Source organism: Sporothrix brasiliensis, assembly GCF_000820605.1.
Source record: "Sporothrix brasiliensis 5110 chromosome Unknown Cont14, whole genome shotgun sequence".
NCBI lineage: Eukaryota > Fungi > Ascomycota > Sordariomycetes > Ophiostomatales > Ophiostomataceae > Sporothrix > Sporothrix brasiliensis.
In genome coordinates, this window is record NW_024467133.1 from 620,665 (window position 1) to 637,867 (window position 17,203).

The 17,203-nt window shown below is 62.4% G+C and overlaps 6 protein-coding genes across 6 annotated transcripts; all 6 read right to left on the reverse strand.

The window, feature by feature from the left end:
• Positions 1-35: 35 nt before the first annotated feature.
• On the reverse strand, positions 36-1,850 carry SPBR_03671 (stress-induced-phosphoprotein 1; the record flags this gene model as incomplete). Its single annotated transcript, XM_040761961.1, has 1 exon — positions 36-1,850. The coding sequence occupies one exon, from the start codon at positions 1,848-1,850 to the stop codon at positions 36-38; it is 1,815 nt and encodes a 604-aa protein (XP_040622856.1).
• Positions 1,851-2,922: 1,072 nt separating this feature from the next.
• On the reverse strand, positions 2,923-5,409 carry SPBR_03614 (uncharacterized protein; the record flags this gene model as incomplete). The annotated part of the gene is made up of 1 exon (XM_040761904.1): positions 2,923-5,409. One exon carries the CDS (start codon positions 5,407-5,409, stop codon positions 2,923-2,925), a length of 2,487 nt encoding a protein of 828 aa, XP_040622857.1.
• A 497-nt stretch (positions 5,410-5,906) lies between these two features.
• SPBR_03710 (dihydropyrimidinase) lies at positions 5,907-7,466 on the reverse strand (the record flags this gene model as incomplete). Its single annotated transcript, XM_040762000.1, has 1 exon — positions 5,907-7,466. One exon carries the CDS (start codon positions 7,464-7,466, stop codon positions 5,907-5,909), a length of 1,560 nt encoding a protein of 519 aa, XP_040622858.1.
• A 407-nt stretch (positions 7,467-7,873) lies between these two features.
• Positions 7,874-10,327, reverse strand: SPBR_03617 (uncharacterized protein; the record flags this gene model as incomplete). Its single annotated transcript, XM_040761907.1, has 1 exon — positions 7,874-10,327. One exon carries the CDS (start codon positions 10,325-10,327, stop codon positions 7,874-7,876), a length of 2,454 nt encoding a protein of 817 aa, XP_040622859.1.
• Positions 10,328-11,085: 758 nt separating this feature from the next.
• SPBR_03778 (L-iditol 2-dehydrogenase) lies at positions 11,086-12,264 on the reverse strand (the record flags this gene model as incomplete). The annotated part of the gene is made up of 2 exons (XM_040762068.1): positions 11,086-12,150; positions 12,238-12,264. 2 exons carry the CDS (start codon positions 12,262-12,264, stop codon positions 11,086-11,088), a joined length of 1,092 nt encoding a protein of 363 aa, XP_040622860.1.
• Positions 12,265-13,558: 1,294 nt separating this feature from the next.
• SPBR_03604 (beta-mannosidase) lies at positions 13,559-16,240 on the reverse strand (the record flags this gene model as incomplete). The annotated part of the gene is made up of 1 exon (XM_040761894.1): positions 13,559-16,240. One exon carries the CDS (start codon positions 16,238-16,240, stop codon positions 13,559-13,561), a length of 2,682 nt encoding a protein of 893 aa, XP_040622861.1.
• Positions 16,241-17,203: the final 963 nt, after the last annotated feature.

The window sequence follows — 17,203 nt, forward strand, 5'->3', positions numbered from 1 at the left end:
CTCTTGGTATCTTTGCTGCCCTTCGTCCTCGTTGTCTACCGGCCCACGCGGATGACGCCGGCGGCAATCAGCTTCTGGATCTTGGTGCGCACGCTGGGGTTGCGCATGTGCTCGTTGAGGGCGGCCGGGTCGCCCTGAGCCTGCTGCAGGATGGCCTGCATGACGGGGTCCTGCATGATGCCCATAATGTCCGGGTCGTTGGCGATGCGCTCGCGGGTCTGCTCCTCGGTCTCGTTGTCGCGGGCGCTGTACATGGCGGCCAGGGCCTTTTGCTGCTGCTGGTCAATCTCGCGGGCGTTGGCGCCGTTGTGGAACTCCTTGTCGACGCGGTCGGCCTCGGCGCAGGCGTCGACGCAGTCCGAGTACTTGCGCATGCCAAAGTAGGTCTGGGCCTTGCGGATGTAGGCGCGGACAAAGGTGGGGTCGTGCTTGATGGCGGCGTCGCAGTCGTCGAGGGCGGACGGCAGCTCGAGCAGCTTGGCGTAGGCGGCGGCGCGGTTGCTGTAGCCGCGCGGGTCGGTGGGCGCGCGCCGGATCATCTCGGTGTAGCACTGCACGGCGCCCGGCCAGTCCGTCTCCTTGAACTTGCGGTTGCCCTCCTCGCGGGCCGCCTCGGCCTTGGCCGGGTCAATGTACGCCTGCTTGGCCTCGTCGATGCGGCGGCGCTCGGCCGCGCGCAGCTTGGCGACGACGTCGGGCGTGCGCTGCTCGCGCAGCGACTTGTTGTAGTTGTCGATCGCCTGGTCGAGCTGGCCCAGGCGCTCGTGCGCGGTGCCGATGCGCGCGTACGACTTGGCCATGGTCTTCCAGTCGGCCAGCAGCGCGCGGCCCTCCTCGACGGCCTGGGTGCAGGCGGCAATGGCGGCCTCGTAGTCGCCCTTTTCGAACTGCGCGGCGCCCAGGTTGTTGAGGTACACAATGTCCTTGTGCAGCTCCCACGCCTTTTGGTAGTGGGCAATGGCGTCGTCAAAGTCGCGCTTCTTGTAGCTGGCGGTGCCCAGCGCCTTTTCCTTGTCGGCCTCCTCCTTGGCCGCGCGCTTGGCCTTGGCCTCCTCGTCCTCCTCCTCGGGCGCCTCGGGCTCCTCGACGACCCCCTCGACCTTTTCCTCTGCCTTTGGAGCGGTGGAAGAGGCAGCCGCCGCAGCAGCACCAGCAGCAGCACCAGCACTGGCCGTCGGGGCGTCGGCGGCCTCCGGACCGCCCGCGGCACCCGGCATGCCGGCCATGCTAAGGTCCAGGCCCATGGCGACGCCCATGACCTCAATCATGCGCGGGTCGCTGAAGATGTCTTGCACGTTGCTCGGGTTCGCCTGGATGGCCTGCAGGCGCTGCATAAAGGTCGGGTCGCGCAGGTAGGCGGCGGTCTTGGGGTTGGCGGCCAGCTTGCCGAGCAGCGCCGGGTCCTTGAACATGCCGCCCATCTCGTCGGCTGCATTGGATGGCGGGAAGCTGCTGCCGTCGCCGGCCCGGCCGCCGTCGCGCAGCTCGGCGTCCATGGCGCGCTCGACGTTGTCGAGGTCGGTCTTCATGCCCTTGTTGTTGGGGTCGAGCTTGAGGCCCTCCTGGTAGGCCTCGTAGGCGCGGACAAGATCGCGCTTGCCGTAGAGCGCACTGCCCAGGCGGCCCCAGCCCTTGGGCCAGTCGGGCTTGAGCTGCGTGGTCTTCTCGGCGTCGGCAAAGGCATGGTCCCAGTCGCGCTTGGAGGCGTAGGCCGCCGAGCGGTTGGAATAGAGAATGTGGTTCTCGGGGTCGATGGCGATGGCGGCGGTGAAGTGCTCGACGGCCTCGTCAAAGTTCTTGGCGGCAATGGCCTTGTTGCCGAGCGCCTTGAGCTCGTCGGAGGTGGCCATGGCGGGGGGGCGAGGATGGGTGCGTGTGTTGGCGGCGGGCGGTGGGAGACTGGAGAGTGTGGCGGGTGACGGAGTGAGACTGGGTGAGAGAGTTTGGTGAGTGTCGAGACGCTGGGATGGAGTTGTGACAAATCGTTCCCGATAACTGACACCGGAGGCTGCAACGTTGGGAAGGTACGACTGGGAAAGATCGGGCTGGGTGACAAGTCGTTGCCGGGAGGCAGGCACAGAATAAATCTGCAGAGGGCAGGAACGAGGCAGCGCGGGTGGGGCAGGAAAGCTTTCTAGGCCTTTCGACGTCGTTCGCCCCACTGGACGCTGATTGGCTGCTGGAGGCGAGCTGCCGGTGGGATTGGACCCACTGTAAATTGGAGAACTGGAGATGGCTCTGGTATGACGCTCAAAGCAGAGAGCGCAATCCGACGACACGACGACCAGCTAAGCACTGAGGCACTGCACGGATGGAAATGATTGGGATGCAGACGAGTGAGAGATTCTCATATGTTGGGACGCCGCTTACGCCAAGCAAGCTCGGATGAGACAGGACACGATGTCGCACGGACATCAAACAAAACAAACAAAAGAAAGGACGACGACAACGCCTCCTTGTCCCTGGGCCTAGCGTTCGTCGCGGTTGTCGTTCCAGACGATGCTGTTGCAGCCGCGGACGATGGCGTTGTGGAGGAGGCGCATGTGTGTGACGCCGGTGGCATGAGGGAGAGGACTACAAGACAAGAAAAGCCAAAGAAACAGCAGCGAACACAGGCATCGTCAAGTGACAGCTACAGCTCGGCCTCGGACAAGTTGATTGCCACGGACAGGAGACTGCTCTGCTACCTGCTTACAGCTGCACATCGTGTGAGTTTACCTGCCCGCCGCTTCGACAGCACCCAACGTGGCATGATTTGGCACCGCACCAAAGGGCATCCCATCTTACAATAACACGACTGGCACTCACTTGGTCTGTGTTGCGATCATTGTCTTATTTTGCACCGTCTAGTTCCTTCTTCGTTCTATTCTTTTCCTCCCCGTATGTACAACCTCACCTCACTTTGTTTGTCCATCTGCCAACCTACTTTGGCTGCGGAAACGCGTCCAGCGTGACGGCATCGCCCGTCAGCTCAAACGCCAGCGTGCTCTGCGTCGGCTCGTCCAGCAGCAGCGTGTACTTGCCCGGGTAGAGCACCAGGTTGCCCGCGGCGTCTGTGCGCGCCAGGTTGCCCAGCGACAGCGACAGCGCTGTGGTCGTCGTCTTGCCCGGCGCCACGTTGCGCAGGCGACGGTAGGCGGCGAGCGTCTTGCGCGGGAAGGGCGCCGGCCCGTACTCGCCGGACAAGAACGCCAGGGCCACAAAGTCCGACGTCGTGTTGCCCGTGTTGGTCACGCTGGCGGCGACGTTGGCAAAGTGGCACAGGTCCTTGTGGCGCACGGCCGCCTTGCCGCCCTGCTGCGCGCACCGCGCGACCACGTCGGCAATGCGAAACGCGCTGGTGCCGTTCCCGGCGATGGGCCGCGGGATGGTCGCGTTGCGCGCGCGCGCCGCCGACGGCGTCAGCGTCGTCAGCTTGGCCGCAAAGGTGGTGTAGTGCAGGCCGTGGCCAAACGCCAGCACTGCCTTGTCGTACCAGCGGTACGTGCGGCCGGGATTCGACGAGTGCGGCGTGCCGTCGTCCGCCGCCGGTCGCAGGCGCATGTCGGTCATGGGCACGGCGTCGGTGTAGTTGGCTGGGTACTGCGTCACCGGCAGCCGTCCCGCGGGCGCCTTCACGCCCGTCAGCACATCCAGCACCGCGTTGCCGCCGTCCTGGCCCGGGTAGCCGGCCCACACCACGGCACTGACGTTGCTGTTCGTGAGGAGCGGCGTGTCGTCGGTCTGGTCGCCCAGCTGCACGACCACCAGCGGCTTGCCCAGCGCCGCCAGTGCGTTGACCAGGTTGAGCTGCACGCCCGGCAGGGTGATGTCGACGCGGTCCTTCTCCTCCGCGGCAATGCTCTGGTCGGTGCCGCCAAAGTACAGGACGATGTCCGCCTTGGCCGCGGCCGCCAGCGCCGGCCGCGTCCACGAGTCGGGTGCGCCGTGCCACAGGTCGCTGACGGGCGCCCCGTTCGCGCGGCCAAAGACGACCGTCGACCAGTTGCGCGCCGCAGCCGCGTCCGCGGGGCTGTGGTAGAACGGCGGTATGCCGCTGTAGCCGCCCAGCATCGTGTGCGTCTGGTCGGCCCAGTGGCCGATCAGGGCCACCGTCTTGTTGGTGTTGACCGCCAGGGGCAGCAGCCCGTCGTTCTTCTTGAGGACGAGCCCGTCGACGGCCGACTGGCGCGCCAGGGCCCGCGCCGCCGGCGTGTCCACGTCCTTCCAGCCGAGCGCGCGGTACGGCGACGCGTCGGCCGGGTCAAAGTAGCCCACGCGCACCAGGCCCTCGTACAGCCGCGAGAGGGCGCGGTCCAGCACGGCCTCCGACAGCAGCGACTGGTTGTACGCGCCGCGCGCGTCTGTCCCCGTGGCCGACCACGTCTCGCACACCGTGTCCGTGCCGGCCCCATACGCCGCGGCCGCCGCCTCGGCGCCGTTCTTGTCGTACGCGTGCTGGTGGTCAAAGTCGCGCACCGCGTTGCAGTCGCTCGTCACGTAGTTGTTGTCCTCGGTCCAGCCCCAGTGCTCGCGCAGAATGTCCGTCATCAGGTACGTGTTGGCACACGCCGGCGTGCCGTTGACGGCGTTGTACGAGCACATGATGGACCCGACGCGCGAGTCGCGCGCGCACTGCTGGAACGCCGGCAGGTAGTACTCGCTCAGGTCCTGCAGGGACACGATGGCGTTGAAGCCGTAGCGCTCGGTGCCGTTCCAGCGCTCGAGGTCGTACGCGGCGTAGTGCTTGCAGGTGGCAATGATCTTGCGGATGTTGGAGCGTGTGCTGTTTCCGCCGTGGCCGTGATTGCCCGGCCCGCTCGGGTGCGCGTTCGCCGATCCGTTGCCGCCGCCCACGTAGGGGCCCTCCAGCCCCCGCAGGAGTGCGCGCACGTACCCTTTGATGCGGAACGGGTCCTCGCCGGGCGTTTCGGAGCCGCGGCCCCAGCGCGGGTCCTTGTACGGGTTGATGTTGGGCGTCCAAAAGTCGAGCCCCGACCGGCCGGCGTTGCCAAACGCGCGTGCTTCCGTGCTCACCACCGTCGCGACGCGCTCCACGAGGTCGTCGTCAAACGCCGCCGACAGGGTGATGGGGCCCGCAAACGACGTGGCATGGCTGAAGTCGCTGCTGTTCGTCCCGATGTTGAACTTGACGCCCGGCGACCCGGCCACGCCATGCAGCGCCTCGCTCCACCACTCGTACGCCGGCAGACCAATTCGGGGTGCGCCGGGGCTGGCGTCGAGAAGGTTGTCAAGCTTCTCGTCGACCGTCATGGCCTTCACGAGGGCCGCCGCGCGGGCCGCAGGCGCCGCCTTGGGGTTGCACACCGTGTTGTTGGAGAGGGGCCCATTGGCGCAGTCGGGGAAGGTGTACAGGGCCGCGGCTGGCGAGGCCACGCCTGCCAGCAGCAGTGCTGTGAGAGAGGGCATTTTGACAGGGTGAACAAGGTCAGCAGTCAATAGTCAAAAGTCAACAGTCAACAGTCAACAGTCAACACTAAACAAAGTTTGTTGCTACCATTGGTCTTGCAACAGCAACAAAATGTCCTTTGTTGTTCGCACACTTCATTTTATATGTGATTGTCTTCAGCATTCAACTGCTTACGCCAGTGCGTACACCAGTTCTCCAGCTGTTTAATTGCGTTCCTGATGAGCGGTAATTGCATTCGGCTGCCGTTCTCTTGGGCCATACAGCGGCTAAGTTGCGGGTTGATTGCAAGATGATTGCGAGCTGATTGTAAGCGGGGATATAATCGGCACGCAAATGCCGTCTTCCGAGCGGCTGGAAAAGCCGCTGCCGTCCAGTGTCGTCATTATTATCCAGAGTGTTTTTGTTTTCGGGGAGAAACGAGAAAACCCTCACCGACGCAAAAGCTCCATAATCTCCGCACCCTCCACCCCTCTCCACAGCTGCCACGAACGCCTCGCTACATCCACGCCTTCCTCTCGCCATACCCCATGCCTGTCGCCGTCCGCCCTGGCTGGCCCGTCAGAATGCGCGACTTGGTCCGCGGCAAGTACTGTCCGTCGCCCGGCTGGCCGAGCACGCCGCCGTGGTCGCGGTCCCAGACACGGCGGCCGCGGAGGAAGACGTAGCGCGGCCAGTTGCGGACGGCGCGCCCTTCAAAAGGTGTGTAGTCGATGCGGTGGTGGAGCGCCGCGTTGGTGATTGTAAAGGGCGGCGACGTCGCCGGATACCACACGACAATGTCCGCATCCAGCCCCGGCTGCAGACTCCCCTTCTTGTGCGCCAACCCGTAGAGCTGCGCCGGGTTGGTCGATGTCAGCGCGACAAACCGCGGCAGCGAAATGTGCATAGGCGCATCCTCGGCCGCTGGCGGACCGACCTCCGGGTCGTATGTCCGGTCAAAGAGCAGCGGCAGGCGTGTCTCGATGCCGGGCAGGCCGTTGGGCACCACGCGAAAGTCGACGTGGCCCGCCGCCGTGATCCCTCGCTTCTTGCCGTCCGGGTGGTCATACAGCGCCGGCGCATGGTCCGACGAGACGACCGTGTACGTGCCGTTGGCCAGCTCGGCCCACAGCTGCTCGAGGTCGCGCTTGTCGTGTCGCAGCGGCGGTGCACAGATGTGCTGGGCGCCGTCGATGCCGTCATGACCACCAAGACCACCGTCACGATCGTGCGAGTGCAGCTTCTCGCTCGTCAGGTACAGGTAGTGCGGACACGTCTCGGCATGGATGGGCAGCAGCCGCGCCTGGGCGGCCCGCACGTGCTCCAGAGCGGCCGGCGCAGACATGTGCACCAGCAGGATGGGTGCGTCGGTCACGGCGGCAAGGCTGATGGCGCGGTACGTTGCCTCGGTCTCGGCAATCTGGGGGCGCGCAACGGCATGGAACTGTGTCTGGGTGTGGCCACGTGCGGCCAGCCGGTGCATAATCTGCTCGACCATGTCGTGGTTCTCGGCGTGTATCATGGTGGTGACGCCCAGGGAGCGTGCGGCCAGCATGATGCGGAACAAGTCGCCGTCGCCAAGGTGCAGTGGGGCGTACGTCATGTATAGTTTGACGCTGGTGATGCCACCACCGTCGGCCCGCGCCAAATGCGGGAGGTCCTCGTCCAGAATCTCGTCGGTTGCGTTGGTGACAATGACGTGGAACCCATAGTCGCAGTAACTGTTGCCGGTGGCCTTGGCATGGTACCGCTCGACACAAGGCCCCAAGCGAGTCTCGTCGCGCCGCTGCGACGCAAACGCCAGTACTGTTGTGTTTCCGCCGGCAATGGCCGACCGCGAGCCTGTTGTCCACGTGTCGCCGGTGGGCGAGTTGTCCTGTTCAATGTGGGCGTGCGAATCCACCCCACCGGGTGTGATGTACGCCCCCTCGGCATCAACAATTTCCGTGTTCGGACCCGCGTCGAGATCAAGACCGATGACCGCAATCGTGCCATCCCTCACGCCAATCTCGAGCCCGGCCGGCAAGATTTCGGTGGCCGTAACGATACGGCCGTTGCGTATAATCAAGTCGAGCATGGTGGGAAGGAGATGGTCGTTAACAAAGAAAAAAAGAAAAACATAAAAGCCACAAGAAAAAGAGGTATAGAGAGAACGAAAAGATGATAAAATGATAAAACTTGACGATGGCAGGCTATGAAAAGAGTCAAATAAAGTCGTGATCGTAAATAGTGAAGCACACGCTAGAAACAACGGAATACAAGACGTCCCTGCATGCCTTATCGCGGAGCCGGCCGCGACGTGGACCCTGCATGGATAACGGGGATGATAACAGGTATTAATCGCCGCAATGGATCGGGTGTACAGCTGCGATAAGGAAGCGCCGAGGGTTCATTGCAACGTGCAGTCGCGGCAGACAAAACTAAGACCCAATCGTCAAAGCAACGACGACTTGACCAAAACTGGACAGAGAATGCAACGACAACTCATAGTCGTTGCCGCTTGTCGGTATTTTCGGCACCCTCGTAGCTTTCAACAGCTGCCTTTCTCTTTGTCGTCGGCGAATCAGGATTCCAGCCTGGGACCTCGGATGTGCCATGGTCTTTCTCACTTTTACGATCCTTGCCATCATTGCCCTCTTTGCCCTCTTTGCCCTCTTTGCCCTCTTTGCCATCAGTACCGTTCTTTCCATCGTTTCCAACTTTGCCGTCTTTTTTGTCCTCGTCGCTCGGAATCCAGGCGCGATCAAAATCCAGGACCATGACGCGCTGCAGCTCTTTGTTCCAGGCCAAGTTGGGCGACCGGATGTCATCGTGGGCAATGCCGCGCTCGAACAGCGCGTTCTCCATGTCATCCAGCAACTGACGCACGGCGTCGTTGTCATAGACGTCCAGCGCCATCTCTGGCGGCACGTACAGGTCCAGCGACACGCCGACCCACGACAGGAGTGCGAGGTGCCACACGCAGGCGCCCGACGGCAGAATGTACGGCCACTCTTCGAGCTCGACCCAGCCGAGGTACACGGGCATCAGCACGCCCTGCAGCGGCTGCGCAACGGGGTGCGTGTAGATGGCGGCCTCGTCCTTGAGATACTCCTCGTCGGCGTCCTGGACGCCCTTGGCCACAAAGGTGTACCCGTAGGCGCACAGCGTGACCTTGAACAGCGTGCCGATGGCACCAAACAGCCCGTACTTCATGAGGCACTCGACACCGGCGCTGAGGCTGTCCGTCAGCTGCTCGAGGAGCAGACTGCAGAGCTCCGCAGACGTGATGGGGTGGCAAAGCTGGCTGTCCGGCTGCTGGCCATCGGCCCCGACCGACACCGACCGTCCTTTTTCGCCCTGCGGTCCCCGCACATGCTCCGGCGTGTTCGGGCAGCGCGGGTCGAGCGGACCGCCGCGACAGAGACCAAGCAGACACGCCTGCGTGCAGTAGTTTCGCCGGGGTGGCTCTATGCGACCAACACGTAAAGGCCGCGATGATCCACTGCCAGGTTGTGCAGAATTGCCGCTCGCAGGAGCACCACCACCACCACGCGACGACGGTGAAGGCGATGGAGGCTGTTCTGGCGGCATGGCCGCGCCGCCGCCGCTGCCGCCGTCGCCGCCACCACCCCTTGGCGAACGGACGTTGCTGCGATCGATTGCGTCCCCGCCACTGCTGGGCTCTTTTGCGGGCGCGGCAGGCCATCGCGGGAGGCCGTCGAGCAAGGCTGTTGTGGCCGCTGGAGCTCGCATCTCTGCAATGAGCGCCTCGAGGACCAGCGTGACCATTTGGGCCGCGGGCACATGCATGAGCTCCGCGTCCGGCCGTGTAATGGGCGTCGCCGGTACGGTGTGATCGACAAAGTGGTAGAGCAGCGTGTCAGCGTTGTCGGGCGACATCATGAGAAACACCGTCGCCTCGCCAGAGGACACGTAGCCGTAGACGGTCCCGCAGGCGACCATGTAGTGGTATGCCTGGCATAGAATCTCGGCAATTCTTGTTTCGTTGCTGCTACTGCTGGCGGCATCAGTAGCGTCGGTGGTGGTGGTGATGCCGCTGCTACTTGAACGACGCTGCGCACAATCGTCCATGAACGACGCGGCCGGCGGCACGCCACCGAGGACGTTGCGCAAGTCGCTGCCGCGCACTTTGTGCGCAGCTTTGTACTCGCCGGGGAGAATGCTCTCGGACAATGCTGGCAGTTCTAGCCCACCAGCATCGACGTCGGCATTTGGGTCGGCGCCGGCATCCGCTGCGGGTCGTCGCACGCGCAGACCCCACCGGTCCGGCACCAGAGCCGAAGAGCTGTCGAATTTCCGCTTGAGGCGAGACGAGCTGCTCTGGCTGTTGCTGGGGCTGCTCGTTTCTTCGTCTTGTGCATTGGTGCTGGCAGGACCGCGTTTTTTCCGCCCGAATGTGCCGTGGGCGTTGTTTCCAAAGTGGAATCCGAGCCCCGTGTACCGGGCGTCGGGCGTCCGCCGGAGAAATTCGTGTACAATCTGCATCGACGGTACCTCGAGGTACGCCCGAATAAAGGGCCGGATGTCCTGCTCGTCGCGGCGCTTGCCGGGCGAGAGATTGCGTGCCACCGACTGGGAGTCATTGTAGGACGGAAAGAGCAGGTCGTCGCCAAAAAGGCTCGTGAGCACGTCAAAGTGCTGCTGGTGCAGCCGGGCAAAATCGGTCCATGGGCGCAGCGCCCGCGGGTACACCTTGCCCGCGACATTAGCCGCCTTCCCGACTGCTGCTTGATTGCGGTCCGTCTCGACGCGGAGCGTTGGGCGGATTTCTAGGTGGATGTTGTGCAGGTAGTTGAAGTACACCGTGTTGCGATTTCTTGCCTGCTCGGCTAGGCGGGCGTCGCGTTCAGCCTTGGCAATTTGTTCCAGTTCTTGAACGCGCGCTCTCTCCTGGGCCAGCTGTTCCTGCAGCTGCTTGACAAGGTCGTTGTCCATATTGTCTCAAGTAAAGTGGTCTACCGTCTTGTCAACAATCACGCGCTGTGGGAATGGATGATTTAACGGTGGCGCTGTCGTTGACGCAGGGGTGTGTGACGACGTCCTTTTTGTTTGGAGAGCATGGCCGGATTGTAAACAATAGGAGACGAGGAGAAGGGGGAGAAGGGAAGATAGTAGGGGAGGGCAACGGAAGTGCAGAAAAGGGGGGAAGGGGGAAGAGGGAAGGGGGAAGGGGGAAGGGGGAGTGTGACGGAAAGAGCAATGTGATGTGATATGCAGAAGGAACGATGGACGGGCCAGCCTCGTTAGGCAACTACGGGCTCGAGCGAATCAGAAGGCGGCATCCGTGACAGGCAAAGCTAGCGTGCCGCTGCCTTCCAGCCTACACAGTGTTCGGCCGCTGTGGCGCTAACTTCTGGTGAAGTGCATCGAAGGCCATCAACATGCCCAGGGTTCACTTTTCGGTTGACGCAAAATTGACTTACTTTTGGGCCCTGGGGCATTGGCATCCTGGGCAGCTTCGACTCCGCCTTCCAGTGCCTTACCGGCATTGCCTACTCCTCAACTGAACTGCTCTGTATTGGCGATGCTTCCGACGTGTAAGTTCTGCTGTGATGGTGCATAGCTTCACTTCTCCCATAGTAGCAAGCAGTACGTAAAGTTTCATTCTCGTATGACAGATTACCAGCGATCGACGTCAATCTGTAACCACAACCTCAACTCTTCAGAATTACTCCGGGCACCTTCCCCAACCCCTACACCTTCTCGTTCGGGCCGGCAATCAAGATCTTAATCACCTCGCCCTGCTTGACCTTCTTGAACGCCGCCTCCGCGCTCGTAAACGGCACCGTCTCCGACACCAGCTTGCTCACCGCCACCTTGCCCGACGCCACCAGCTCGACGGCCAGCCGGTAGTCGCCCGCGCCGTACCGGAAACTGCCCCGGACCGTCACCTCCTTGACGCACAGCGCCACAATCGGGAACGTAATGTCCGGCTTGCCCATGCCGCCCTGCACGTACGTGCCGCCCACGCGCACCACGTGCAGGCTCGCCTGGATGCTGGGCTCGGCGCCCGAGGCGTCAATCACCACGTCGGCGCCGCGGTTGGCCTCCAGCCCGGCCGTCTTGAGAATGTTGGCGGCGTTCTCCTGCGGCGTCACGCGCTGGCTGATGTACGTGTGCGTCGCCGCAAACTGCTTGGCAAACTGCAGCTTCGACTCGACAATGTCCACGCTCACGACCGTCGTCGCGCCAAACGCCTTGGCCACCGCGCAGCACAGCAGGCCCACGGGGCCCGCGCCCATGACGACGACCGACTGGCCGGGCTGCACGCGCGCCTGGCGCCCGACAATGTGCACGGCGACGGCCAGCGGCTCAATCAGGGCGCCCTCCTGCAGCGACACGTGCTCGGGCAGCTTGTAGCAAAAGTCTGCGGGCGCCTTCCAGAAGCCGGTGAGGGTGCCGTCGTACGGCGGCGTCGCGGCAAACTTCATGTCCGGACACAGGTTGTAGTGGCCCTCGAGGCAGCGCACGCACCGCCGGCACGGGTAGCCCGGCTCCAGGGCGACGCGGTCGCCGATCTGGAGGTCGCTGACCTGGTCGCCCGTGGCCACCACCGTGCCGGCCGACTCGTGGCCCAGCACCATCGGGTCCTTGACCACAAAGTCGCCAATGGCACCGTGCTCCCAGTAGTGCACGTCCGAGCCGCAGATGCCCGTGTAGTTGACGGCCACGAGCACTTCGTGCGGGTCGGCCACCGACGGCACCGGCCGGTCCTGGTACGTGACGTCATGCGGCTTGTTGAGGACGAACGAGGAGTTCTAAAATGTTAGGGCTTGAGCCATGCCATATAGAAATGCATTGAGAACGAGAATGAAATGTCCAACGAAAAGGACGAAAGGACGTACCGATTTGCCGTCTGTTGCGGAAGCCATTGTGATGGGACGGGTTGAGGACGAGGAGGGGAAGTCGATGGCGATACTTTGGTGAGGAGTCGAAGCGAGGAGAGCTGTGAGAAGGCGTTGAGAAAGGAAAAGTAGGAGGGGAATGGTAGAAAGGAGAAGCAGTCACGACAGGAAATGATAAAATCGAGGAAAGATGAAGGACAAGAAAGCCGAACGCCCAGACTTCATCTTTTTTCTGTCTGGCTCTGTCTCGCTCACTCTCTCACGAATCGAGCTAACAGCAGCTATGACAGCTTGGAACGATCACAACCCACTCCATCCACTGCATCCACTGAGCCCACTAAACCCCAATTACCCAGAAGCACGCGCACACACCTCGCACGCTTCGACAACACGCCCGCCGCATGTCGGAAGCTGTTAGCGCGGGGGCGACCGTTTCTGGAACACAAGGAGACAAGTAAACCCCCCCCCCCCCTGGCGCCCACCCCCGCTGTTCTGTTCTTTGCCGCTCTTTTGCATCACGCATCAAGGTCACATTGACACAGCTTCGTTTTCTGTGGTTTGACCACACGCTTCGTCATTCCTTTGCCGTATGCTCTCTGGCTTACTCTTGCGTCCGACGCTCGGCGCGTCTCCTGCCATATCCCATGCCGCCCGCTCGGGAACAATTTCCAGAACAAGCACCTCCTTCGGGTCGCTCCAACAGGTCGCTTGTTCTGCCTCCCCCCCTCCCTAGACCACTGCCGTTTTCAACTACTCCGAAACCCACTTCCATCGCCCTCCATTCCACCACTCATATCAATAATTCGCCGAGCGTTTTGGCTTTTTGCAGTCGCTTTTCTTCGTCGTCCGATCCCCTCAGCCTTTCGTCGGTCGACCCTCTTCCCCATTTCTGTAAATAACCGTTTTAACCGCACCAATCATGAACGTGGCCCCGTTCTTGGGTCTCTTTCTCCTTCACTTTCTGGTTTTTTCTTCTCCTTTTGTTCACCCTTTTCACTTACACGCACCCTGTGCAGACACTCACCGAAACACCACAACTCACGACGGCACTACTGCAACGATCCAAATCTCGGTCGTCCACGGGACTCGGAAAAAAAAGAGCGACGTGCATGTGTGCATATGTAACGGCGTGTTGCAGACAGCTGTTGCGGTTTCCTGCAGGCCATTGAATATATGAGAATCCGCTGCTTCTTGCATGCAGTTTGTTGTATGCGGCTTGTTGGTACTGTTTGTCGTTGTCTCGTGTATTGCCTACCGTACTATACCGTCCACGAAGTTGTTTGCGTAACCTTGGCCGCTTTGGTCATCCACTTATTCCCCCTCACGAGCTCAATCCCAAGTATCTCGTGGTAAACCGCGTAGACGCCGTCGCGCCCGTCACGCCCAGCTGCACTGTCTCGCCCGGCACAATGTCCACCAGGTTGTCGTCGAACCGCACCGCGTCCGCCTCGGCGTTGGGCGTGTCCTCGTGCACTTCGACGGCGACGCCCTTGACGGGCACGTCCGAGCGGACGGCGACGGCGACAACCGCGTCGCCCGACGACGTGACCACGTCCACCGTCAAGTCGGGCTTGGCCAGGTGCAGGTACTTGAGCGGCTCCGGCCAGTTGACATACCGAGCAATCTGCTTGGACGACGCTTCCAAGTACGCCGCCACGACCGTCTTCGCCTCCTCGCCCTTGACGCCCGGCACGTCCAGCGCCGCCAGCTCCGTCGACCGGTTCGCCTTCAGCACGATCCCCTCGGCCACCGTGCCCTCGTACGTCAGCTTGCCCGTCTCCACGTCCCACGCGCGCACCACGCAGTCGACACCGTCAATGTCTTGGAGGGTCAAGTTGGAGCCCCAGATTTCGATTTGTGTGCGCCGCGCAATGTCGATCCGCGAGTGGCTGTGTCCGCCCGCCCTGCTGTGCGCATGCTCCCTGCGCGTCATGCCCACGGTGACGGGCGCCATCTCCCGCTTCACCGTGAAGTAGGCGTGCTTGGGCCGCAGGTAGTAGTCGCAGATGCTCCAGCTGGTCACGGGCCAGCAGTCGTTGAGCTGCCACACGAGCGCGCCGCCGCAGTACGCGCGCCCCGGCCCCTGCCACTGCCGCTTCCACAGCCGGTACGCCGACGCCAGGCATTCGGCCTGCATCAGCTGCGTGCAGTACACAAACTGCTCGAGCGGGTCGGGCGCGTACCGCAGGTTTTCGACGAGGTACAGCGCGATGCACCGCTCGTGTCCGTCGGCCTTGTTGTGGAAGTCGATGGTCGCGCTCTGCGGGTAGCGGTCCGCGTCGTCGCGGCCGCTGGGCAGGAACTGGTCAATGGTGCGCACGCTGGGAAACGCCTCCATGCCAAACTCGGACACGAACCGGCCGACGAGCCGGTCAAAGTTTTGGTACTTTTCCTGCGTGCCGTGCCACACGTTCCACTGGTGGATGTCGCCCACCGTCGGGTCGTGCGTGTCCACGCCACCGCCCCACGGGCTGCCGTAGTGGTACGGCGTGCCCGGGACCAGGGCGCTGCACACGTCGGCCAGAATCTTTTCGTAAATGTAGCGCGCGGGGAAGTCCGTCTTGAGCCAGCTCTCGGCGTCCTTGTTGGCGTAGTCGTACGTCAGGCCCTCGCTCTCCTGGTACTGGTAGTCCTCGTTGTTGCCCGCCCAAATCACAATACTGGGGTGGTGCCGCAGCAGGCGCACGTTGGCCGCCGCCTCGCGCCGGATCGAGTCGCGCAGCGCCGGCCACGCCGGGTAGTTGCCGCAGCCAAACATAAAGTCCTGCCACACGAGCACGCCGAGCTCGTCGCAGGCGTCGTAAAAGGCCTGTTCCTCGTAGATGCCGCCGCCCCACACGCGGATCATGGCCTGGTGGCCGTCCAGGGCCAGCTTGACCCAGTCGTGGTAGCGCTGCCTCGAGATGCGCGGCACAAAGTTGTCCGCCGGGATCCAGTCGCTGCCGCCGCAGAAGATGGGCACGTTGTTGACCTCGAAGAAGAAGCTGGTGCCCGGCTGACCCTCCAGCGGCTGCTGCACGAGGCGGGAGCGCCGCAGACCAATCTTCTTGGTGGCTGTGTCTGCTTCGGTGTCCCCGACAAGCAGTGTCGCCCGGACCGTGTAGAGCGGCTGCTTGCCGTAGCGGGCTGGGTACCACAATGCCGGGCTGTTAATCAGGAACGTGGCCGTAGCGGTGCCGTTGGGAGTGTCGTCGTCGTCGTCGTTGTCGTCGTTGCTGCGCTTCTCCTTGGCGGCCACGTCGACCGTCTCAGACGCCACAGCCACGCCGTCCAGCGACACGTCGAAGCGCACCTGTGTACCGGCAACCGACCGGGCTTCCACCTCCGCTCGGGCCGCGACCGTCGCCGACCGCAGCGACTCGTCCACCGTCGTGTCAAAGGACAGGTCCGACAGGCGTGCGTCGTACACCTCCACATGGATCGGCCGCCACGGCCCGCACGTCAGCAGCACCGGGCCCCAGTCCCAGCCCCAGTGGTACTGCGACTTGCGGACCGCAAGCCGCGAGTTGTCGCCGTTCCAGCAGCCCCATTTGTGGTCCGGATGCTGCTCCACCAGGTCCCACCCACGGAGGTAGGCGCTGTCAAAGGTGATTGCGAGGTCGTTGGGGCCATCGGCACGCACGGTGTCGGTCACGTCCACGCGGTACGGTAAAAACATGTTGTCGCCCTCGAGGATGGTCTTGCCGTTGAGCACCACGGTGGCAAATGTGTCGAGGCCATCAAAGGCGAGAACTGTCTTGCTCCCTCCGGGCGACGACGCAGCCTTGTCCAGGGCGAACGTCGTCTTGTATACCCATGTCGTCTCGCCAATCCACTGCACGAGTTGCTCGTTCTTGCCCACAAACGGGTCCGGGATACGCTCATGCGCCAGCAGGTCGAGGTGCACATTGGTCGGGAACTGGCCCACGGGCAGCCAATGTGTGTCGTCCTGGTCCGCCTGCTTGAACGACCAGCCCTGGTCGACGGGGACAACAACGCGGGGATGGGAGGAAGAGGAAGCCATCGTGGTGGTCGGCCGTGTATGGTGCGCAATGGGTGTTTGCGAGGCCAGGTCAGCCACCGCCGGGAAGGACGTGGTGTACGTCATATATTTGTAGATGTGAGAGCTTCCCCTCCGAAGCAGCTCGAAAGCAGTACAATGTACGATTCCAAAAAGGGGCCATGCAAATCAGCTGATTCTTAACCAAAACCGTCGGCTCGGGGGAGGCGCCACCGAACGATTGTGTTAGAGCTCAGACGGCGGAAGGTGCGGCCGCGGCAGTCACCACGCTGCTGACGGTGAATGCACAACAACAGCAAGCGCGATCAACGAGGCGGGCGTGAGGCGGTATTGGCAGTCGTTGTTCCGGTAGCGGTGGGGTGCATGGGGCCTTATGGCGGTTGCTCCTTCCCTGTGTGGGGATGGTGGGGTTGTGGGCAGGAGCTTGGCCTCGTCCTGGTTCTTCGTCGTTGCGGCCCCGTATTTGCTTTGGCTGCTGTTCCTGTCGTGTAAACTTCGGAAGGCAGGCGCGGAGCATCGCTCTCCGCTTCCCTCATTAGGCTAAACTAGCGACTGTGCAAAGGCGCGATTTGCTGGGCGCGCCTTTTGGCTACGCATTGATAGACCTTTGGTAAGGTTTGCGACGACTCTGTGTAACTTGTGATAAGCTAGGTTACGATGCTGTGGAATTATTTGAATGTCGGTGGCTGAAGAGTACGGATCCCGGAGAGTAAGGCGGCCAGGCAGCCGTGCACAACTCTACACAATCCAATGGTTATGGACAATGCCGATACGACAAGTGCTGAGGCAAAGCCGAGCAGGTAGTGTTTTGACAAGTCGTGGTATTTCTGAAGGGGAAATCTATGTCCATGAAAACAAAAGAAAAAGACGTAAAGCCGAACCAACGCTGATGCCTTCCACACAGGAGAATAAGTGTACACACGAAAAGAAGTGAGAGGATAGGAAAGTATGAGGGCTGCCATGTGG